Source organism: Ricinus communis, chromosome 9, assembly GCF_019578655.1.
Source record: "Ricinus communis isolate WT05 ecotype wild-type chromosome 9, ASM1957865v1, whole genome shotgun sequence".
NCBI classification, from domain to species: domain Eukaryota; kingdom Viridiplantae; phylum Streptophyta; class Magnoliopsida; order Malpighiales; family Euphorbiaceae; genus Ricinus; species Ricinus communis.
Window position 1 is genome coordinate 15,031,129 of NC_063264.1, and position 25,734 is coordinate 15,056,862.

General features: G+C 33.1%; 1 protein-coding gene and 1 non-coding gene across 2 annotated transcripts; one reads left to right on the forward strand and one right to left on the reverse strand.

Annotated features, from left to right (window-relative positions):
* Positions 1-19,557: 19,557 nt before the first annotated feature.
* Positions 19,558-19,664, reverse strand: LOC112536671. The gene has a single exon (XR_003080638.2). It is a non-coding gene; the product is annotated as a small nucleolar RNA R71 (small nucleolar RNA).
* A 129-nt stretch (positions 19,665-19,793) lies between these two features.
* LOC125371187 lies at positions 19,794-21,606 on the forward strand. The gene is made up of 4 exons (XM_048379719.1): positions 19,794-19,936; positions 20,319-20,665; positions 20,894-21,145; positions 21,266-21,606. The coding sequence occupies exons 1-4, from the start codon at positions 19,794-19,796 to the stop codon at positions 21,604-21,606; spliced, it is 1,083 nt and encodes a 360-aa protein (XP_048235676.1).
* Positions 21,607-25,734: the final 4,128 nt, after the last annotated feature.

Consider the following 25,734-nt stretch of genomic DNA (forward strand, 5'->3'; position numbering starts at 1 on the left):
TGCCAAAATATTTGCTATATGATTGTTTAATTAAAACTGGACATATAGACTTTAGGTTAAAATTGGACCTTAATATGAAAAAATAGTCCATTAGGTTAAAGGATGGTGAAATGAGCTTAAATTAAAATCCATAGAGACTTAATGGGTTTTGCTATGCATTAATTAATTAATTGGGCCACACTAGAATAAGGTCATCTAATTGGGCCTCGGCATAAAAAAGGTAGTCCATTTAGTCTTAAAGGCCACAATTAAATGCATAATTTGTAATTAGACTAGACTAAGTGGGCCTTATACATAATTAAATAGTTAAGTAGGTTAATAAATCAGACATGGGTTGGGCTTAATAAAAATGGGTTAGACTTAAGAGGACCTCACATGTTGTATTAGATACTTGTAAAGTATAAACTGTCGCATTTATAGGAAATAGCCTGTTAAATAATAAAATTAAAGACTAAAATACACAAATAAGGAAGTTGGCTTCTGGATCCATCTCTGGATGTGGCGAAGCTTCATTATGGAATCTAGTATGCCACTTAAATTAGTAAGAATATCCCGAACAATTACTCGTGTGGCGACTTCTATCTCCATGCTAATCTTTGTGATTAGTCAGCATGTTCCCAATTAGGTTGAAAAGCGTTGTAATGCCATATTCACTAGAGACACTTGGGTGCTCAAAACCACCGGCCACATATTGGCTATTAGAACATCAATTTCCTTAACTTTTGCCTTTTGCCAATGCTCATATTCGATAGCCTCTAAGTAGCAACTTATTTCAGATTCTTGAGTAACTTGTGTGATAAAGTATTTCAGCTTCAAATTTGCAGTGTTGGATCTTCTTTGTATCGATGTTTTGAGGTTATTGTAGGTTGTTGAGTTTCTATAGGTGGAAATATAGTGGTTGCACATTTTGTTTGTAGTGATGTGAAAGGAGAGGTTATAGGTTCATTGACTGTTGTAGTCGAAGGTGGAGATTTGGTGGCAATCGACACAATAAGCATGTTGATGGTGAGTCCAATATGTGAAGGTGGTGGTCGTAGTGTGTAAGGTTGAGCATAAGATTATTGAGCATCAAGCGCAAGGAGATCACCCTACCAAATGGAAAGCCATGTTCATCAAATAAAACATGATGTAAGTAATGGATCTTTTGAGAATCAAGAGCATAGCATTTGTATCTTTTATATAGAGAACTATAACCAAGAAAAACACAATGAGTGGAATGGGTTGCTAACTTATTAGGAGCAATGAGGTGAAGCCAATGATAACATAAGCAACCGGAAATTGAAAGAGTATTATAATCCGGTGTAGATCTGATTAGAGGAGAAAAGCTTAGAACATACACTACAAAAAAATAGCAATTTAGAGACCACTTTTAGCTACCACACTAAAGTGGTCGCTTTTTGCTACCACATATCGACCACTTTGCTTATACTTGGAGACCAAATTTATTTTTTCTAAATTTGCGACCATATAGCGACCACCAGATGTGGTCTATAAGTGGTCGCTAACTTCCCGCCAAAAAATAACAGGGACAACAGCAACCACGGAGAGTGGTCTCTAATCTAGGCGCCAATCTATAGTTGAGAAAATAGTGACCATTTTAGAGACCACTGTCGTGGTCTCTGAGTTAAAGACCATGGACTATGGTTGCTAAGCTGAGCGCCAATCAATAGCGTGAGTTTTTAGCTACCACATAGAGACCAATTGTGTGGTGTCTATTTTAATTTTAGAATTATATTCTAATAATAATAATATAATAAGATTAACTAAATTGAGAATAATAATAATATAGTAAATAATATAATTTAATAAGAATAATTAAATTAAATTATGATCATATTATTTAGGTTAATTATAATATTTATTATATTGTATTTATTTTTATTATATTTTTATTTTATTAATAAATTTTATTATTCACTAAGTATATTTATTATATTAATTGATTTAATTTTTATTTATATTATTTGAGTTTTATAGTTATTTATATGATATAATTATTAAATTAATAAATATAAATAATGGAAATTAAAAATAATAAATAAATAAATATTTAAATTAAATAATATTATTAATCATGTGATAGCTTGGCCTAGAGAAACGATCCGATGAGGGTGGGAAATGGACGACGGGGCAAGGATAGGATGCTTGGACAAGGAGCAGCTTCTGCTAGGCTTCTAGGATGGCAGCACTCTAAGGTATGGGTACATGAATGAATCGACATCGAAACGGGACGGGGAATAGTTCATAGCATATATGTAAAGAGTTGGAACTAATTATATGAGATGCCTTTTGGTTGTTTAGTTGTAGAGTTATAAGAACTCTAAAGTTAAACGTGCTTGGTTCAAGAAAATTTCAAGATGGGTGACCTCCTGGGCCAAGTGGACAAAACCGTGAGACAAGTAGGGTACAAAACGGACAATATCTCATGTGAAATAGCAACCATTTCTGTGCGGTCTCTAAATAGCTACCATCTTAGGGACCGTAATTAAGTAGTTCTATATAGCTACCAAGCCACATGGTCGCTGTGTGAAAGCTAATTGGTCTACAAGTGGTCTCCTATGTTAGTGCATTAGCGACAAAATTAAGACTAGGTAGAGACCACTTTTAGTGTAGCTGATTAACGACCACTTTGTGTGGTCACTATTTTTAGAGACTACTTTGATTTTTTGGTCGCTATTTTCATTAGCAACAAAAATTTTAGCAACCACCATTTATGGTCTCTAAAGTGGTTGCTAATTGGCTTTATTGACTACTTAGAGACCACATCTGACTGCTGTTTTTTGTAGTGATAACTGTAACATATATATACAATCATAAAAAATCTATCCTACCTGAAAGAATCGGGTGACTTAATAAACTGATCAGATGACTAAGTGTCTAAAAGGCTGCTGAGGAATATAAAGAAAACATGAGAAGCCTATCTTCCTAGAGCTTAACATAATCAGAAGACTGAAAACTTAGATGTCTTAGCATAATTTAAAGAGTGGGTCAGTTAGTCATCATGTTAAATAGATCAACTATGACCTCTTGCATCAAACTAATTTCTCATATGCAAAATATTTAAAACCAAACCCATTAATATTTCATATGCAATCTTGATTTTAATGTATATCATAATATCCCTTGACTTTAAAATCATCTTCATGCATATCGTAATATCTCTAATTTTAACTTCGATACAGAGCGTAAAATATTATATTTTGTATTTCTTAAAATTGGATTTTATGCATAAAAGTTTATTGCTTAAAATTCCTTATCTTTTGAGAAATCTGTCCTTCATCAGCCATCCACTCAATACCTATTAGGTATGTAATTGTTTTATGCCATGTCATACCCTTTTCTCAAATATTTACATATTTTCACATGGGTATAATGACTAGCTTTTTATAAAGAAAAAGTAACTCTACGCAGTCATCTCAAGACAGTCTTCTGCAGACACACCTACAGTTTTCTCCAAATATTGACAATCTAGCGAGATCACATTTCTGACTTTGGAACAATATGATCAGTGTGCACCTCTTTAGAAGCTGGCAGACAGACTTTGTAGAGATCTGACAATATAGCTATTGGAAAATTTTAAATTGATATTTTTTATTATTCTCTCTAACAACTAGTTTTTCTATCTTATAAATACTTCTCCTTCATCATATTTACAATGATAGAGAGTGGTGCTCTAACTCTAAATCTATCATGAAATTCAAAAAATTCATTTATCAAATTAGTTTCATTACATGTAAGGGTCAAATTAGTTTTATAAATCTAACCCAGTTTACCATCTTCTTAGCCTAATGGACTTTGATTACATGCAAGGGTCAGATTTTAAGCCTATGTCTATATGGGTTGATTTTAATTAACAATCATAACAAAAATCAGATATTGTCTATTACTTTTACAAAGTGTCAGAAAGCAAAAAACAAAAGAGAGAATAATAAAAAAATTACATCCCTTATACAACTACTGATGAAGATAAACTAAAATTAGCTAAAATGGGTGAAACCTAGAAAAATCGAGCAAAACTGGTGAAAACGGTTGGTTTGGGAGGTCAACAGCTGATCAACTCTGTGCAAGCCAATCAGCTTTATGCTAAGTCGATTGGCTCTAGGCTGATTTTGCCTACTGATTGATCGATTCTCCCCATTTTGCTTAGTTTCAAGCAAACAGGAACTCCAAAGACCCAAAACATGTGCACATGCATAAAAGACATTGATATTGATAATTAAAACATGAGAATTAATCAAAACAAGGCAACAAATGATTAAAACAGAAGATATAGGCTCTAGCATGTCAATATCAAACAGTTCAAGGCAATCATATCACAATTTTGATTCAATTAGAAAGAGAAACTAGATTTGATCATATATCATGCTGCATTGATTAATATTTATAGAGATAAACCCAAAAAACATATTAATATTAACTCAACATATTAAAATAATTAGAGGCAGAGTGGGTGGTGGTTTTGGGCGTGCATCCAAGTGTCTTTAGCTACCAAAGCCCTGCAAGACTTTTCAACCTAATCGGGAACACGCTAACCAGTAATAGAGACTACAGAGAAGGGAGTCGCCACCTTGGTATCACCATGACACTTTTTCTACTTTATAGCATAACTAAATTCCTTAAGGAAGTATCGCTACATCTAGGGATGGATCCGAAAATCAACTTTCTTAATTGTGTATTTCTACCTTTAATTTTATTAGTTAATAATCTATTCCCTATAAATGCAACAAAATATGTTCTATATATAAGCATCATGACCATCCAAATGTGTAGAAATGATTAAAGTGCTTTAATCAACATTTAGAATGAACAATCTTACAATATAACTCAATCCTTTCATTGAACTTTTATCCCAATTGATTCATAGATTATGGATGCAAGTGTCAACTTTATAATTGAACCAATCATATTTGTTCTTAATAATTACATATAACGTCTTGAATAAGATCTATGAAACACTTTTCATAATCTTCATTCAAACAAACTTGGCCAAGGATTTTTCATGTTAAAGCATATCAAGAATCATTAGGATAAGGTCCCATGACATATTACCTTAGGCAATAAATTCTTTATTGATAACTTATTATCTTCATATGAATCTTACTATACCCAATGACTATCCCTTAAGCACTCCATGGATAGGCGAACACAAGATAATATCAAAATATAGTAATTCTTATATGAGATAATACACTGTTATCTCAAGTCTAAGGATCGCGTTTTATATTAATTGCGATGTATAAATTAATATAGATCAATTGACAACTCTTTGTCTTTAGGGCATACTCTAACAATCTTTCACTTACACTAAAGCACAATCAAAGCCAATCATAATGGTATCAAATAACGAACTCTTTCTTATGATGATCATGTTCTTGCTAAGTCAAACGACTTTGTTGGAGGATGATGTGAATGAAGTGTCAAAGCTAAGTCATGATCTAACTTCAAATCAAGGATCGAATTCTATTCCAAGTCCAAAGGATCTGCTACACATTGAATTGGTCTAATTATAAAAACTAGAGCTAAAACAACGAAGAAGGCCTTAAAGGGGCTTATTCAATATATTTGGGCCATACCAACTTCAAAAGTTAAAGTTAGTCAAAGGTTCAAGTTTTAATAGCCTAATTTAACATGTTGGGCCTTGAGAAAAGCTAGTTTGGATTGAAATTTTCCCAAGGACAAGGGAGGTGCGAATTTTTTTCTTTAGAAAAGGAAAGCAAGGGGAATTCTTGAAGAGGAAACTAAAAGAGGCACCACTTTATTTCCTTGTTGACTAAAAAAGGCACCAATTTTAAAGAGGAAACAATGGGCAACCCCAAATTTAGTTGTTTAGAAATATACCTTAATTGATTTAGTCATATCCTTCTGGATTAGATTGAACAAATCAATTAAGCTGCTTATTTTCTTAGTTTAGAAGTCTTTTAGTATTTCCTTTTAGAATAGGTTTTATTATTCTCTAATTAAGAATAGTTCCTTGTTTTGTTATTTAGAAACACTTATATTTAGCATATACTTTAGTTTATTCCTAATTAGTTTATTTTCTTTATATAAATAGGAAACTAGGTTATGTCTATCTATTTAAACCCTATGTAGCCGAATGGCATAAGTTGTTGAATGTTGGATTTTAATCAAATTGAGAGTGTATCTCTTTATAAGTTCTTGTAAGGACTAGTTGTTTGAACATTGCAAATTTTGTTGATTGTTCATTGATAGCTAAGGGTTCCTTCAATAGATTGTTGTAAGTTCTTAGTTGCGTATCCTTTATCTTGTTCTTGATAGATCCTTAAAACGGACTGATATTAATTCTATTCAATAGATTGTCTAAGATCATATTAGAGGATCAACTTTGTTAACTTTAATGGTTATTTGTTTTATCTTTATATTTTACTAATAAGTCATTTTATTGGTAATGCTTCAATACAATATTTGGATCGCAGATGAGACCTTGGTTCTTTAAAATTGGCTCTATTATCTATCTTACTCTTTATATTAATAATACTTAAGAACCACACCTTATTCTTGAAAAAGAATATTAAAGATCCAAATATCTCTTATATGTTGCCTTAAATATATGAGATGTATTGAGCTCAAGTTGTAAAAATGACCTTTCTAAAACTCTTTCCAAAAGTCATACTTTCCTTTTAAAAATGAAATGAATCTATCTTGTTTATTCTATATGATTCGCAATCAATATCTAGAATAACCATAAAGTCTAGCATATAACATGATATATGTACATAATATAATATTAAGCTTTCGCATAAATTATTCTATTAGTAATCTCTTTCTCAATGAGTACTTATGGCACATATCTTTGAAAAGAGATATGTCATGAGACGTCACTAAGAATCTATCTTTGATTTTTCTATGTTAAACTTTTTAACATATATGTCTATGTAATCGAAGTTTAGAATATTCATGCAGTTTGAAGCATCTATCTTTATAGATCATGATAAAGGATTTGTCACTTTTCATTATCTATATCTCCACAATATACAATATTAGAAAACATTATTATACTCCCACTAATCCCTTCATATACAATTTTTTATTCTATTTGGATTGATACTTATAATTACATTACTAATCAACCCATTGATTAAGTATGTAACTTATTAAGTTTTCTTTGCTCAACCTTTGGGCAAAAATTTCCATATTAGCTTTTCAAAAGCTCATATGCACCTTAATAGATCTTATCCAATTAGATGGGTCCACCACAGTCTTCACTTGGTTAAAAAATATGGTATCCACAATAAAATCTTATGGCTTTGATGCCAACTCTAAGAATTAATGTCAAACATTAGTTCTTAATTTAGTAGTCTCATCAATAATGAGATGTAATTACATAGTCCATAAGAGATCTCCATTTCTATAAATATATTGTATCCTACTACATATCAAAAATTATGTCCAAAACAGATGCGCTGACCAGACTGCGCTACACCTCGTCTCACCCCCCCTCCCCCGGAGCATATAGATCCACCTGATAGATGAACACTTGCGCCCATCCTTTTAGAAATAACCATTCTAGAACAATCATTTGGTTTGCTTCATTCTTTGACAGCTCTGCTCCCCCCCCCCCCAAAAAAAAGAGAGACTAATTCCTAATTCTTGCTCTCCGGAAGACTACAATCATCGGTTAGCTTAATATTGTGCATCTTATGCTAAGCACTTTCAAGCTTTATCCCATTTTAATGTTAGTTTATTTATCTTGATCTCTATCAAGATCTATCAAATTTCCATTGCTTCTTTCAGAAAACTCCTTTTTCTTAAAAGACACATATCTTAAACAAACACTTTGATTTAAAAGTATGATAGTGTTGATATCCTAAAACCCTTTTGGATATTTTATAAACTTATATTTATTAGATTAAGTTTTCAACTTTATCTAATTGTGTAAGTTTCTTTTAAACATCTCAAACTAGTCTATATCCTATATAAACTTATTATGATCATATCATAAATGAAACATATTGGAGTTGATGGTTATAAGATTATATATCCTATGAGAAGGCTTACAACACTCTTTATTGATATAACTATGTCTCACAAAGTTAGTTTTCATCATCTTATGAATCTTTATCAATTTGAGTAATTGTAAATTATAGACATTCTAGTCAAAATCCAAGTGTCAGCACCCATTTTTTGAATATAGATATCAAAAGAATTACAAAAACTCTGATGATGAAAGTTACTGACTTTCTCGAGTCTTGGAGATTGAGGAGGGGCGAATCTGAGTGAAGAATGGGAATAATTGGACTTAAAATTATTTTTTCTAGAATCAATTTGGAGCCAATTGACAGAAAAATAAAGTTTGAGGGGTTAATTTTCACAAGTTTAGGGACTAAATCATTAAAATGTTCAAAACTTTTTACCCCTGAGTCGATCGATTCTGTGAACAGCCGAATCGGCTAGTATAGAGCTGAATCGGCTCTGTGCAGAGTCGATTGACCCTACACAGTACTAATTGGCCATTCTTCAAAATCTGACGCCGTTTTCATACTAAAACGCAAAAAATTGGTAAAAATGATTTTTTCTAGAAGGTATTTTTTATATTTATTAGAATTTTTAAATATTTTTAATGATAATTGTTTGAATATAAAAGATTTAATTTCTTATTTGATGTTAAATTGATAAAGGGAAATAAATGAATATTTATTTGTCTTTCCTTAGGTTTCCCGACCTACTACTACAAATAGATTGATACACTCTAGGTCTAGAATTAGCCATATTCCTTGAAGTTTTTTTTAACCATAGAGATACATCGACACATACAGAGAATTGAGTTTTAGCAAGTCATTAAGAAAGAGCTCCAAATTAGGAAACCCAGTGAAGAATGACAATAGCTTTTCTAAAATCCCAAAGCAGAACTGGATTCCCAACCTATCTTTGATTCAATAGTTTCCTCATCCCCTAAGACTCCCAGAATAATAACCAGCAGTGACAACCTGAGGGTTTCCCCACATCCACATCATCAGCATCCCTTCCTTAATTGGTTCTTTTATATTTATTTATAGAAACATTATTAGGAATGCTTTTTTAATTATTGATGCTTGTTTCACATGATTCACATGACTAGACTAGAATCTCTTTCCATTTAATAATGATGATTTTATTAGATTTTGAATATGATAATAAGAACACATAGGGTTTTCAATATGATGACATGATTTTATTGGATTTTGAATTTGATTAGTTAATAAATAGTAAATTTAATTGATTTATATTTCCATGTAGATGAATTAAATTTTAAGTTTCTATAATTAAAATTTGCAATCTTCCTTAGAATTCCATATCTAACTATTGTCAGTTTAATTTCAGGGTTTATATGTCTTTTTAGGGTTCTCATCGTTATATTCCAATCTTTATGTTAATTTTACACATTCTAATTGAATTTTTACACTTTGTGTATGTAAAAATTGGCTCTAGGCGTGAGAAATTGAGGAAAACCGCAAGAAAAACACTTGAAGCCCCCTAGGGCCGATTCGACTTTACGTTGAGCCAATTGGCTATGCATGATTTCAGCCTGATTTTTTAGATTCTAATGTATTTTGGTGATTTTATGAACAGTAACTTAGTTTTATGCACTTTTTCTTTCATTTTTTAGTTATAGGCAGGTTGTAATTGCTAGTTTTATTTTCTGCACTTTATTTTTTGCTTATTTGAATGCATGCCAAATATTTACTATGTGATTGCCTAAATTAAAACTGACATAATTGACTAGTAAGTTAGACTAATAATTCTAAATATGGGGTGGACTTTAATGAAATGGGCTAGATTTAGGTGGAGCTCGCATGTTATAGTGCTTGATGTATAATATATAACCATTTGCATTCATAGGGGATAACCCGTTAAATAATAAAAATTAAAGACAAATATGCACAAATAAGGAAGTTGGCTTCCAGATTCATCTTTGGATTTCTAGCGTAAAGCTTCCTTATAGAATCGAGAAACGTTACTCATTAGTAAAAGTGTCCCAGTGAATTACCGGGTGGCGACTCCCATCTCCGCGCTACTCTCTATGATTAGTTTGTGTGTTCCTGATTGGGTTGAAAAGCCTTACAGTGCCGTAGTCGCTAAAGACACTTGCATGCGCGCCCGAAATTGTTGCCCACACAAAGTATTCTATATCATGATCAAATCTTGATATGATACTTTATCATAACTCTTCCTAAAAGTAAGCATACATCCCATGTATCACTTAGGAATTTGACATATGTGTCTTTCTCAAGGACAACTTGATTATAGTATTGATTTCAAAAGATTTATAAGTTATATAACTTGTTTATATTACTTACTTATCCTAATATCAATAATATAATCCTTATGCCTATTTAGGACTGCATTAGGTTTCTTGGAATAGGGATTTGTTTTCCACTTGCATACAACCTTTTATATGATATTCTAAAAACATAAATTATTTAATTAAATAAGGCAACAATTGCCTAATATTATTAAATGAAATAATAATAATAATTGTTCTAGAAAAAGAATTAATAACAAGTATTAAATTTTTAATAAGAAAAACAAAACTATTAACAAACTAAATGGCAATAATTGCCTTCAAGCTAGTTTATTTCTTCTTTTCAAAATTAGAAGGTTGTTTTTACTTCTTATCCTTCAAATTAGCGAGATAAGTCTTGCAATACTTTCTCCAATGTCCTTCCTTCCTATAATGGTGACACTTTTCTTTATCCTTGTTGACACCTTCAATAGCCTTTAAGGCTTTTTTTGGACTTATGGGCTTTCTTTTCATTTTTCTTCTTAGACTTACTCTTAGCATTGGTAGAAGGTTCTATCACTAGTACAACTCCCTTATGCTTCTTTATGGTGCTCTTTGAAGTCTTTAACATATTAATAAGTTTAGGTATCGTAGTATCTAACTTATTCATATGAAAGTTCATAATAAAACTATGAATAACTGTCAGGTAGAGATTGCAAAATTAAGTCTATACTTAATTCATGGCCCATCACAAAATCTAGATGTTCAATATATCTAAGCATCTTTAGTCCATATGTATTCACAGATACACCTTCAGCCATCTTGAATTGGAACAATTCCTTTAAGGTCTCATACCTTTCAGTCCTTAACTGCTCATCAAACATTTTCTTTAAATGTAAGATGATAGTCTAAGCATTCATATTATCATGTTGTCTTTGTAGTTCGAAAGTCATACTTCCTAATATCACACAAACAACTTGGTCATCATCTTCTTTACGCTTTTTTTACTCTTGGACCACCTCCTAGGGTGCATATGCGGCAGGAAGACGTAATGGAGGTCTGTGTAGCACATAAAGCTTCTTTTCTTATTTAATAACAATTCTCACATTGCAATACCAATCAAGAAAGTTCGGCCTAGTAAGCTTGTTGGTGTTAAGGATGCTACGCAAAGATAGATTTCCACTCATCTTTTCTAACAACCTTCCAATATAAAGATAAACGGATATAAGTTAATTTATATAAGTTATTAGTAAAGGTCTTGCAACTAGCTATTTAGCTCCCACTATTTTTCAATACAAATCAATAGCCCTCACTATCAATTCAGGTTACTAACAGTTTAGCTATCCTAATAGGCTAGAATCCCATTTATTTTAATATGATCTTGAGTATGTCCAACAAATCATATTAAAATAAATTAGGTAGACAACTATTTGTCAATTGCATCTTTATACAACTTTAGATCAATTAGGCGATATTGGCGTTTGTCTAAACATATTTTATAATGTTTCAAACATCATATATGTTTCACATAATCCATGCCTCTACCTTCATTAATCATGAGTATGCCCATCCAAATTATATAAGATAGTTAAGTAAGACCCATCAATTAAAATAGAGAACATGCTTAGGTAATAGATAACCTTAGGTAGGCCTAACAAATTAGCCTGTGAATAAAGCTCTCATTCCTATTTTAATCATGGAAGGCAACTTAATCATGTTCTTAACATGTGAATTAATATTAAATGAGAAATTTGTTATTAAGCTGTGATTAAAGTCTCATGCTTCAGAATGAACATACAAATATCAAATATAAGGTTTCATGCTTTGGCATGATTATTGATCATAATCACATACATAATGTAAGCTAAGCATGCCAAACTACTATGAATGATTATCGAATTTCTAAAATAGTTATCTTGAGCCATCAAATATAACTAGAAGGTCAAAACCTAGGTATTTCCTTCATGATCTCTAAGTCTTGAAGCAATATCCTCTTCATCTTCATTTGGCGCCATATCTCCATCCAGATTACAAAATAAAATTCTATCTAATTGATCTAAGACTATTTAATAACTATATAAAATTTAAAGAAACCTTGAGTTGCATTTAAGGGAGTTAGATGAGAAAAGAATTTTACAACCTAGAGAAAAAATTAGAGAAATGCAAGGAACGCGGTCCTTATTTCAAAATATCAATTCAATTGTATTCAACCATTCATCACAATCACATTAGTCTTTATAGTCCATAACCATCCATCATGGCAAATATAATCATATTATATAAAGCATATAAAAGAATCCAAATAGAATTATTCAAATTATTTGATCATTGCATGCTTAATCGGAAACAAGCTACCTAGATAATCACTAGGACACTTTTTCTTCTTTGTGGCTAACTAGATTCCTTAAGAAAGTATCGTCACATCCAAAGATGGATCCAAAAACCAACTTCCTTAATTGTGTATTTCTACGTTTAATTTTATTAGTTAATGCAGCAAAAAAAATTTTCTATACATAAACAATACAGCATGGTATGGGTCTGCCTAGTTCTAACCTAGTTTTATTAAGCCTAGGCCAACTTTACCTATTGTCTACTCTAATTAGCTACTCATATTTCATGGAAAAAGTGTTGGGAATTGATATTAAAATATAAGGAAAGGCATAACAGAAGCAATTTAAATTCTTTCTGAATTCTCACAAAGTATCTCATTGATTAAAATAATCATAACACACAAAATAAACAAAAAATGGAGATGGCTTACAAAGAGAGTTTTCGGCCAGTCCAAGGAGTGCTTCTTGCTTTGTTGATTCTTGATTCTTCAAGGATGATGGATGCAATTTAAAGCTACTCAAGTGATCAGCCTCTTTTAGTGATGCACACAAGATTCTAAGCAAAGATCTCACTAAACCACTTTTTGGAAATTGAATGCTAGTTCCAAGCAATGAGGATGAATCGATTAACCTTATTGATTTATTTACTTAGGGTATTCTTCTTAGAAAGTATTTTTCTCTCTTAGATGTGCAACCAACCTTTTTCAACCTTAACCTTGCTGCCCCATATGTATCTATTTCTATATATATGGCCTTAAATCAAAATCCTTAAAGGTTTAGAATTTATAAAAAAATCCTAATTTACTTTAAGTTACGCTTGTTATCCTAAATGGATTTTAATTAATATAAGAACTAATTCATGGATAATAACCCATCAGACCCATTAGCTCTTAATTAATTAACCTTTAATTAGGCCTAATATATATGAGCTTAAGCCTAATGCAGCCTCATTTTAATCCTCACTTAAAGCCTATTTATGTGTGACTCAAAAGGTTCCTAACATGTTTTTGGCAATGAATATGGATTATGAATTAAACTTTTTTAACTCAATGTTAATTCTCTAATTTAACTTAATCCATATTTATAGATCAAGATTGGCATTTAGCAACGCATTATGACCACCTAAATGTGTAGGAATAATTAAACTATTTTAATCAACTTTTGTACTGAACAATCTTATAAGGTGATTCAATCCTTTCATTGTACTTTTATCCCAATTGATTCATAGAGCATGGATGCAAGTGTCAACTCTATAAATGAATCAATTATATTTTTCTTAATAATTGCATATAACATCTTGAATAGGATCTATGAAACATTTTTCATAATATTCATTCAAACAACCTAGGCTAAGGATTTCCATGTCAAAGCATATTAAGAATCCTCAGGATAACGACCCATGACATATTTTCTTCATATGACTCTTACTATACCCAATGAGTATCCCTTGAGCACTCCATGGATAGGAAAATATAAGATAGTATCAAAATTTAGTAATCCTCATATAAGATAATACATTGTTATCTTAAGTCTAAAGATCACATCTTACATGATTGTCACAAGAGTATTGTCTATAGACACTTAGGTTAAATTCCATATGGACTACTTAGTGGGGTCATGTTCAATGGACCTGTTCTTGTAACAAGCACCCATATGATTATCTTGGAATTCCTATTTCTCAACCTTGTGAGACAGATTGCTGACTTCATAAGTAAGTGATAACACATTATGGTAGTCTTAAGCGCTTGATCAATATCCAATGATCGATATATAGTTTTTGATCAAACATCGACTATGAATAAAATTTAGGAACGTATGTAATGAGAACCTCATTATTATAAACTCGTTTTATAATTTCTCTTATATTTGTGTTTACATTCCATGGTGTTCTTCTCTAACAGTTTGGATTATTCATTGATAATACCCAACTACTCGTACCATTAGAGTCGAACAATGTTTTTAGTATGATTGTATGTCATCAATTGTGATGTATAAATTAACATAGGTCAACTGAAAACTCCTTGTCTTTAGGGCATACTCTAACAAAAGACCCACTTAGTTTAGCCCAATTTTACTAATTAATTCCAAGCTTACCATTCCTTAACTTAGTTGGGCTACTTTTTGCATGCCAGAGCTTGTTTTAACTCCTAGTCTAGATGGATCATATTCTTATTAAACATGGCAAAGCCCATCTAAGTCTAATTAAATTTTATGATTAAGCCCAAGTTACCATTTCTTTATCCTAATGAACTACTTATTACATACCAAAATCTGATTTTAAGCTAATGTCTAATGTGGGTTGATTTTAATTGGCAATCACACATCAATCAGATATTGTCCACTATTTTACAGAGTACAAAACTAAAGAAATAAAAGTAAAAGGAAAGTAATAAAATAATAAAATTATATCCCTTCTATAAGTACCGACTAAAACTAAATGAAAACTAGCTAAAATGGGCAAAATTAGTCAAAATGGGCGATCTATAAATTTGAGAATAAACGACCAATCATATAGAGCATAACCCACAAATTGTATGGCATTTCGAGCGGAAAATTGTGGTAGTTTTCTAAGTTTCAGCTTTTTTAAAGAAACACCTAGAAACGTAAATATGCATAAAAAAATCAAAATAATTAGCAAACTATTAAAATCAAATAAAATAAAGCAAGAAATAATTAAAATAGAAGGATTAAACGCTAACATGTGAGAATAAATAGTAGTAAGTCAAATAGGCAGTGATTTAGCCAAATAGAAATAGAGATGAAATCTAATCATTTATCATCATGCCAAAACAACTAATACTTATATGAATAACAATAATAAGGGAACTAATACATCCTAAACATACTAATGATTAAATGTACATATTGGAAAAATGGGTAAATTTAATAGATGGCAAATGCAAATAAGGAAACTTAACTTAAAACATAGTAGAACGATCGATTCATTAAAGCATATAAATATGTCTTGAAAGAATAAACTAACACAGGAAACATAATATCTAACCTAAATATTCCTCAATTAATTTTAATTATCCTAAAATATTCAGCTCTAATCATGCCAAAACCCCTCTTACTAATTAATTACCTTAATCATGCTTGTCTATATGAAAAACCTAAATATTCATAATAATGAAAAAAGCCTAGCATATCTAAATCTAACCATATTGAGATTCAAAAGGAAAACTCTAATCAAGTGAAGAACATAACAGATCTAAACATGCATATTAAAAGCAAATAATAAAATCAAAGAAAGACACAGTAAACAAATAGATATGAGATGAAGATGGTGATAGAGAAACCCTTAAGTTTTCACCATATTGTGCAGACTCGTGACTCTTAGGAGGAGAGATGAGAACAAAGACTAGATACGGGTTAGTATCTTCCAGAGTGTTTTGATGTTTTAAAAAAACTCTTATACGTTCTAGTGTGTATTTGCCAAAACTTATCAAAAATTGCCTGCTCCCTAGCATAGGGTTTCCTTTTTTATTTATTGAAGAGGTGGAGAAAATCCTAAAGGCCAAGATAAAGACTCCATTAACTATCGGTAATCATCAATTTAAAGATAATTAATTTACTTTATTATCAAATTCATTTTCTAAGTGATAAATATAGGCTTTTTAAGAGCTTGAGATAATACTAATAAAAATCCATTTAATTATCAAAACAGTTAAAACTTAAATGATTATTAATAATAATATCTTTAAAAAATCAACTTTGATTTTTACAAGTGTTTAAAATTCAAAAATCATTGAAAGCTACTGTAAAAATCAAATTTGGAGGCAACTGATGTTGTGCAAAGCTGATTAGCTCTAAAGGTTGGTGGGAGCTAAAAAAATTTCCATTTTTAGTCCTTCAATTTGACCGTTCAATCGGTTTTGACCAATTTCGAATGTTCTTATTTCTAAAAATTATATTTTAGCTTGGACGAGCATAGCCCTAACCGAAACTTTGACTTTCCAAACTTCTGTGAGATTCAAGAGAAGCAGCAATTGGATTTTTCATAATTCTCTCAATATCTAGATTAAAAAATCTAGTGCTTATAAGCAGGTCTTACTAGATGGCGATGCTAAAAAGGAAATTATCTTAAGACAGAAAAGAATGATAGTTTCAAACAAAAGATATTAAATCTAATCATGGCAAATCATTTTTTCAACTATACATCCTTAACATGCAAATCTAATCGATCAACATAAAAAATTAAAATGTATAACCCTAAGCATACAGATCTAACCCTAAATATATGACTAAGATTAAAGCAAAGGACATCAAATTTAAACCTAAACACATTGAAATTGGAAAAGCCAATCCTAATCATATGATCTATTAGATTTAATCATACTAATAAATAAATAAAACAATAATTATAAAAAAGGAAAAGAATATGATGAGATGATGGATAAAGAAACCCTTAGTGTCACCATTTTCAACAGTCTCCCAAATCTCAGAAGAGGAGGTAAGGTAGGTTCAAAGACAGGGTTGGGATTTGTATGATCTAGAGTGTTTAGTATTTTCTCAAAATCTCAGTACGCTCTTTTGTCTTTTCTTCAAAAACTTACCGGTCGTTCCCAACAATTGCCAACCCTTTGGCTTATAGTTTCCTTTCCCATTTATAGAAAAGATGGAGAAACCCTGGGAGCCAGCATCAGGACTAGATCCATTATCGATAATTCAAAGAATGAATAAGGATAATGGATGGCTTTATCAAAATTAATTTTCAAGCGCTAAATATAGAATTTTTAAAACTTAAGATAATATTAATAAGAATCCATATGATTATCAAAATAATTAAGAACTCATATAATATCGATGAAAATCTCTTTAGAAAATGAATTTTAATAATTATGGGTGTTTAAGATTTGAAAATTATCATAAAAACTCAATTTACAGCAAATCGGTACTTTGAAGAGCTGACCGGCTCTGTGTATAGCCTAATTTTGACAGTTCAACCAATTTTGACCCAATCTTGATTTTTCCAATCAATTTTGATAATTCTCTTCTCAATTTTTGGAAAATATTCTTAAAGTACCCTTTTGGTATGATCGAGCACAAGCCCAACCGAGACTTTGACCTTCCACACCTACGTGAGACTTAGGAGGAAAAATGACTTTTACATCATCGGATTTTTCATAATTCCATCGATATTTGTATTCCAAAAATACGGCGCTTATAACGATGTAATTTAAAAATCTTATCTAAAAATTGTTCACAGCTGATATGATAGGCTTCTGAAACATTGTTCTGCCTGATAGTTTTGCAGAAAGTTGTCACAGGAATTTGTGACTTGACAGGCAACTAACTTTACAGTATACCATGTTGCTTTTACTTCACTCAAAAAAAAATCAGACCATTGGATTATTATCCCTAACTAAAAAAGTTTCATTAGCGTCAAAATCCTAAATTTCTCTAGTGTTGATTAAATGATCAACATTATTGTAACTAGAGCTGTCACTATTACTCCAACTACGGTCACATGTATGAGTTGTGAAAGTTGTGAGAAAAGATATTTTATAGTATAAAATAGTTATATACCTTAAAAGGTATTTAATAGATATCTTATTATAGATAGTTTTCTCAAAAGACATGATTTTAAGAAATTAAATTGAGTGCATAATACCCACTTTTGAGAAAAATAAAATATGACCTTTTATAATATGTAATCATATAAAAGTTTGAAATATTACGTGTGCATGAAATATTTTGAATGAAAAGTTGATACATTACAAGGTATCTAAGAGACAATTTAACCTATTTGGACATTGTTAACTCTAAGACAACTATCATTTGGATCTGCCAACTGCTTCAAACATGGTAGATGCCTAATGATAGGACACTCAGTCTCCTAATCAGAATACTTTTAAAAAGTACAATTCATCCTCCTCTTAGACGTCTATTCCGCACTTTTGAATTTTAATTCTTTTAATCATGCCTTGATTTTGTGCCTATAAAAATAGGTTAGCAAATTATGCACATAAAAGAAAAAAAGTAAAGGTGAGAGAGGATCCCCTTATCGCAACCTTCTAGTGGGATGGTAAAAATAAGTTAGCAAAACCTTATGCACATAAAAGAAAAAGAAAAGGTGAGAGAAGATCCCCTTACCGCAACCCTCTAGTGGGATGGAAAAAAACCATGGACCACCCTGTTAATCAAGACAGAGAAGGAAACAATGCCTTTTGGTTTAAGATTAGATAACATAAGATGCTGGAGTCTAGGCTCACCCTTTCTCGAGAATACGACATTGATACTCGCCATTAGTGCCAGTCTGCATCGATAGGTTCACTGCCTTAGATTGTAGCTGCATCATTAGCTCATCAAGTTTTTGGCGTCGTTGCCGAGGAACTCTTTATGTGAACTAGAGTGAATTTATGTTTATATTACTTTAGCCATTTTTGTTTTTTGTCTTTTGATTCTTTATTCTTTTATTCATTTTTGTGTTCTTTGGTTGATGCCTCTTAATTTCAGGTAGTTTATGACTAGGAGCTCTAATCCTACTCCTATAGACCCTCTTGCTGAACTAGAGTGATCCCTCCGTCTTTTGAGGAAGCATCTGCAAGAAGAAGAGGAGTCGCGGGTTGAGATTGAATCCTCTGTGAATAGACCAGTAGAGATGGGAGACAACAATAATAACCAGGCTGCAAATGAAAATAGGACATTTATGAGTTTATTAGACCTTCTTTTGCAGGGACGCAAACAAGTATATTGTGACCACCTGTGGCACCCAATAACTTCGAGATAAAGCTGAACGTGATAAAAATGGTCCAGAATAGTGTACAATTTGGGGAACTGCTGAACGAGGACCCAAATGCTCACATAGCCAATTTCTCGGAGATGTATGATACGTTCAAGATAAATGGAACGACTGATGATGCCATTCGGCTGAGGCTATTTCCATTTTCTTTGAGGGACCTACCAAAGAGATGGTTGCAGTCACTCCCAGCTAACACTATTACGACTTGGAGTTCTTTGGTTGAGAAGTTCTTATATAAGTACTTTCTTCCTGCTAAAACTGCTAGATTGAGAAATGACATATCTTCTTTTATGCAGTTCGATAATGAGAGCATGTATAATGCCTGGGAGAGGTATAAGGACTTGCTTCGATGTTGCCCGCACCACGGATTACCAGCATGGATGCAGGTTTAGACTTTCTATAGCGGTTTGAACCTTGCTACTAAGCAGATGGTAGATGCTGCAACAGGTGGGGCCCTGAACAGTAAGACGTCGGAGTAGGTGCAAATCTGATAAAGGAGATGGCCATGAACAACTACCAGCGGCAATCCTCTAGGATTGATCAACCAGTTAGATTCTACAGCACCCTTGGCAGCTCAGGTGGAGCTCTTGGCCAAGAAAATAGACCAGCTCCAAATGCCAGTTCATGCAATACAGATTGGCTGTGAGTTCTGTGGTGGCCTGCACTATAGTGCATATTGTAATGCGGGAGGTATGTTTGCTTCACCTTCCACTTCTTCTCTCTCAACATCTTTTATTATTTCTGCTGACCTTGAACAGGTAGACTATATGGGTAATACACCTAGACAGTAGAACAATTCCTACAGCAACACATACAACCTAGGTTGGCGCAATCATCGCAACTTCAGTTGGAGGAACAATAACGCCCAGGGACCACCAGGTTTTTAAAGATTATATCAGCAACAGCCCTAACAGAAGGCTGGTCCATCCCAACTACCTCCACCTCAAGAGAAGAAGCCCAATCTTGAAGATTTGGTGATGAAGTTTGTGTCCTCTACTGACAATAAGTTCTAGTCGACGCACAGTGCACTTAGGAATCAACAGGCTTCCATTCAGAATTTTGAGACTCAAATAGGCCAAATTTCTATGATGTTGGCTGAGAGACAGCCAAGGACTCAGCCTAACACTATAGAGTCCAACCCGATGGAGCACGTGAATGCAATTATATTGCAGTCAAGTAAGTATGTTCCTAGTCCTTCTTCTGTTTCTAACAATAATCCTGATGCGCAGGTAGATTTAAGTAGGGAAGTTGAAGCTACCAAGCCAAAGGAACTAGAGAAGGAAGAGGCAAAGGAGATTCCATTGAGGGAATACCAGCCTAAAATTTCGTTCCCTACTAGATTGAAGCAGGCGCAAGTCGAGCAGCAGTTTGGTAAATTCCTAGATATATTTAAACAACTAAATATAAACTTACCTTTTGTTGAAGTTATTTTATAGATGCCTATGTATGCGAAGTTCTTAAAGGAAATTCTTTGCAACAAAAGGAAGTTTGATGACTTGGCATGTATGACGCTAAATGAGGAATGTTCGATAATTTTCCAGAACAAGTTACTAGAAAAGTAACATGATCTAGGGAGTTTTACTATTCCTTATGTTATAGGTAACTTATCTATTAATGATGCTTTAGCTGATTTAGGGTCTGACATTAATGTAATGTCATACAGCCTATTTGCAAAGTTGGGGCTGAGAGAGACCAAACCCACTAGGATGAGTATACAGTTAGCTGATAGATCTGTTAAGTATCCTAGGGGTATTGTAGAGAATGTGCTTATAAAAGTAAATAAATTTATATTTCCAGTTGATCTTGTGATCTTAGACATGAACAGTGAGAGTAGTGTACCCTTAATTTTAGGTAGACCTTTTCTTGCACATCTAGGGCAACGATAGATGTTTGTGATGGAAAGTTAAAACTTAGGATAGGGGATGAGACTGTCACCTTTGACTTGCATAATTCCATAAGCCAGTCTTTTAGATCATAATAATGTTGTGTATGCTGTTAATGTATTTGACGATGCTATTGAGACACAGTTGCAGGAAATATTAGTTGAAGACCCTTTACAAGTCACTTTGCCAATGGGAGATGAGCATGAGTTGTCAAATGAGGAAATGTTGGAGCAGCTTGAGTTTCTGTTAGCAAACGAGTCAAGCAACAAAATTAATGAGTTTACTGTGATTGATAGGATAAGTGTGCAGAAGTTGAGGCCATCACTTGAGGAACCGCTGGTTCTCGATTTGAAAGAGCTTTCACAGTGTCTTGACTATGCGCATATAGATGAGGATAACAACTGCCTGTCATTCCAACAGCAGACTTGACACCCGAGGTGAGGGAAATGACATTGCCCTCTCGAAGGAAGTACCTAAAAGCAGTTGCTTGGAGGATTGCTGATATTCTAAGGATCCATAACTTGGCAGAGCAGCATATGTCAAACCCGCACATGGAGACAATTATCATCTAGTCCAGCTAAATGACTCGAGAAAAAAGAAGAAGCGCTTTTGGGAGGCACCCCTACTTTTATTTAGTTTTGGAACATTTTTTAGTTTTAGTTTTCATATTCTATTTAATTTTTATTTTCAGTTTCTATTATTTCTTTATTTTTCATTTTTAGCTCCTGATAAGGACCTACCGAATTTCCACTCCACCAGCCTCGGCGGATGATTAAGGCAGTCCCCCTAGATCTTCTTTTTATTTTCTGCTATTTGTACATCCCATACGGGGTACCCACTTCATTTTACACTGAGGACAGTGTATTCTTCAAGTGTGGGGTGAGTGTAGGCAAACCGTATGTTCTCTTCTCTTTCCTATGGCTTTTAGATGTTTCTGAAATTGCTATCACTGGTGTTGTATGTTGTTAGGATGTTAGGACCTATGTTCTTCATGTCGCTTAAGCTTTAGTTTGTTCTTTTGTAATTAATGATTTAATCCACATACTTGTAATTGATTATCCCTCTCGATTTGTTCTTGGAAAGCAATTTCACTTTGTTTAATTTGTCACTTTGGCCGAGTTAAACCGGTGCTGCTTGAGTTCTTTGCAAATTTCTAGCCTTTATCTTTGAATTTTGATTATGTCAATTTCTTATACCATTTATATGATGATTCAATTGATAAGTTTAGGAATCAATTGCAAATTTTAGCCACTTCAAACGTGAGTTTTTGAACCAAAATTTGAGTATCCATTGCAATTATGCTCATGATTTTTCTTGTTTGAGTGTGCGCTACACTTAATTTTATTTCTAGAACTTGCTCCATAATGCTTATTGAGGTTACATGAATTTTTGAATACCATTAAATGATTTGGGCAACTTAGAATTCACCACATTTGGCCAAAAGCCTACCTTTGTTTCCATTAATCATAAAGTTTTGAGCATTGACTTTTTCTTCATGATTTACACCTATACACTATATTTTATATCATTCTCTACATTTGTTTTTTCTTTCACCCTGTATGCTTGATAATTATGTGATATGCTTTTTCTTTTATGGAATTATAGTGCCTAATTTTGTTATAAATTCACTTAGTCCTTTTTAATCATTCTTTTGATGCTCTCTTCAATCCAAATTGTATAATCATTCTCTCTGTTTATTTCATTAACCATGCAGCCCCTGTGTAAGTTGCTGTGGCATTTGAAAAAAAAATTAATTAAGTGTTTATTGTGCTTCTTTCTTATTTCTTTTCTCTTTTGGATTCAATTCTTTGAGCATCTTTACTTCAAATAAGACGTAGTGAGTACTTTTGTTGATTTGGCATTCAGTTTCTTGAGTATTCATTCTAAATAATTACATGATTTTACATTATTCTTTACACTTATATCCAAATGTTCTTACCTTTACCTTAGCCACATTACAACTCTTGTAAAGACCCTTTGATTTTGGTATTCATTTATTCGCAGTAGCGAAGATGGAATTTATGAGCAAGCTTATGGTAAACAGGTTTTGTGCAGCTATATTGAGGGAATCTTTTTGTTTTACCTATAAACACTTTGAGTGATTTACGAGATCCTTGTGAGGCAATGGCTCCTAGTCTTTAATGTTGAATTGTTATATAAGTTGTACTTTGAGATGGTATTATCACAGTTCTTCTTTGAAGGTGTATGATTTGTTTAGCTACTTAATTTTCATTCTTGATATGTTGAATAAGGTTAAGTTGTGAACCTTAGCATAGGTTTTGAGAGGCGGTTGTTGCTTTTATATATATTGAGTTATTGATTGCTCGAAGACAAGCAAAAGCTTAAGTTTGGGGTGATTTAATGTGCATTGTTTTACACATGTTTCTATGCCCAATTACTTGTGTTTTTCTGCATATTTATCTTGTTTTATGCTAGAATCGCCTATGTTTTGATTTCTTTTATGTTCCAGGTGATCATTGATGAACATTATCAGTGTTGAGGAAGATACGTGTGAAAACGGACTGGAATTCATCAAAATTAGACAAAGGCTCTCATTTCAAGGTTGAGGCATGGTCTAGGTCAAGGTCGTGCTGATCAGCATGGCCTCGACTCTGGCCGTGCTGAACCATTGGCCTTTGATCTTCAAATTTGGCTTTTTAGCACGATTTGTTAGGCCACCATGGCCTCCAGTATAAGCATTCAGTTAGCTGATAGGACTATTAAGATTCCTAGGGTATTATTGAAGATGTGCTTGTTAAAGTAGACAAGTTTATTTTTCCTGTTGATTTTGTAGTTATGGACATGGAAGGTGAGAGTACTGTGCCATTGATCCTAGGTAGACCTTTCCTTGCAACATTTAGGGCTGTTATAGATGTTTGTGATGGAAAGCTTCAGCTTAGGGTAGATGATGAGACCATTACCTTCGATTTAGCTACTACTATGAGACATTCTTTAGACCATAATAATGTTATGTTTTCTGTTGATATTCTGGATGATGTGGTTGAGTTTCATTTACAGAAAATGTCTTTTGGCAATCCTTTATAGGTAGCATTGCAAGGAGATGAGGAGGAGCTGTCCAACGAGCAAGTGTTGGAGCAGCTCGCTAATTTGTTGGCTACTGAGCCTAGCTGTTCTATTGACACATTTCTTTCTCTTAACAGGTTAGGAGTGCAAAAGGTAAAGACTTCTTTTGAGGACCCCTCGGTCTTAGAATTGAAGGAGTTACCTAAGCACTTAAGCTATGGATTTTTGAATGAGGCAGAAAAGTTGCCTGTAATTGTTGCAGCAGATTTGATGCCTGAGGAACAAAATATGACTCTAGACTCCCTCAAGAGGTATAAGAAGGCCTTTGCCTTAGATTGCTGATATTTCCGGGATTAACCCTAGTTTCTGTTCTCATAAGATTTTGATGGAGGACAGCTATAAACTAGTAGTTCAGCCATAGAGGCGGCTTAACCCGAACATGAAGGAAGTAGTGAAAAATGAGGTAATTAAGATTCTTGATGCAGGTTTGATTAATCCTATTTCTGACAGTTCTTGGGTGAGCCCTGTGTAAGTTGTGCCAAAGAAAGGAGGCATGACAGTAATTTGCAATGAGAAGGATGAGCTGATACCCACAGGGACGGTAATAGGCTTTCGAGTTTGTATTGATTATAGGAGGCTTAATGATGCAACTCAGAAGGATCACTTCCCTCCTCCTTTCATTGATCAAATATTAGAGAGATTGGCAGGACATATGTTTTACTGTTTTCTTGATGGTTTTTTAGGTTATTTCCATATTCTAATTGCACTTGAAGACCAAGAGAAGACGACTTTCACCTGCCCCTACAGGACTTTTGCTTATAGACGGATGCCTTTTAGTCTATACAATGCACCAGCTACGTTTTAGCGGTGTATGATGGCCATTTTTTATGATATGATTGAGGAGTCGATGGAGGTATTTATGGATGACTTCTCTGTTTTTGGTAATTCCTTTTCTCACTGTTTGGCTAATTTAGAACACATGTTAGCTAGGTGTATTGAGGCTAACTTGGTGCTTAATTGGAAGAAGTGTCATTCTATGATGAGAAAGGGAATTGTGCTGGGGCATAAGATTTCACATGCAAGGATGGAGGTTGATAGGTCTAAGGTAGAGACCACATCTAAGTTGCCACCCTCTAGTTCTGTTAGGGCTGTTAGAAGTTTCTTGGGCCATGCTGGTTTCTATAGAAGATTTATTAGAAATTTCTCTAAGATTCCTAGGCCTCTTACTCAATTGCTAGTTAAGGATGCACCTTTTATTTTTGATGATGCATGTTTATCTGCTTTTGAGTTATTGAAGAAACTATTAACCATACCCCTATCATGGCTTCGCCTGAATGGGGGTTGCCTTTTGAGTTAATGTGTGATGCTAGTGATTATGCAGTTGGAGATGTACTTGGACAAAGGTTTGATAAGAAGTTCCAACCCATTAATTATGCTAGCAAAACTTTGACAGGAGCCTAGGAGCATTGCACTACTACAAAGAAGGAGTTATTGGCTGTTGTTTATGCTTTCGACAAATTCAGATCATACCTC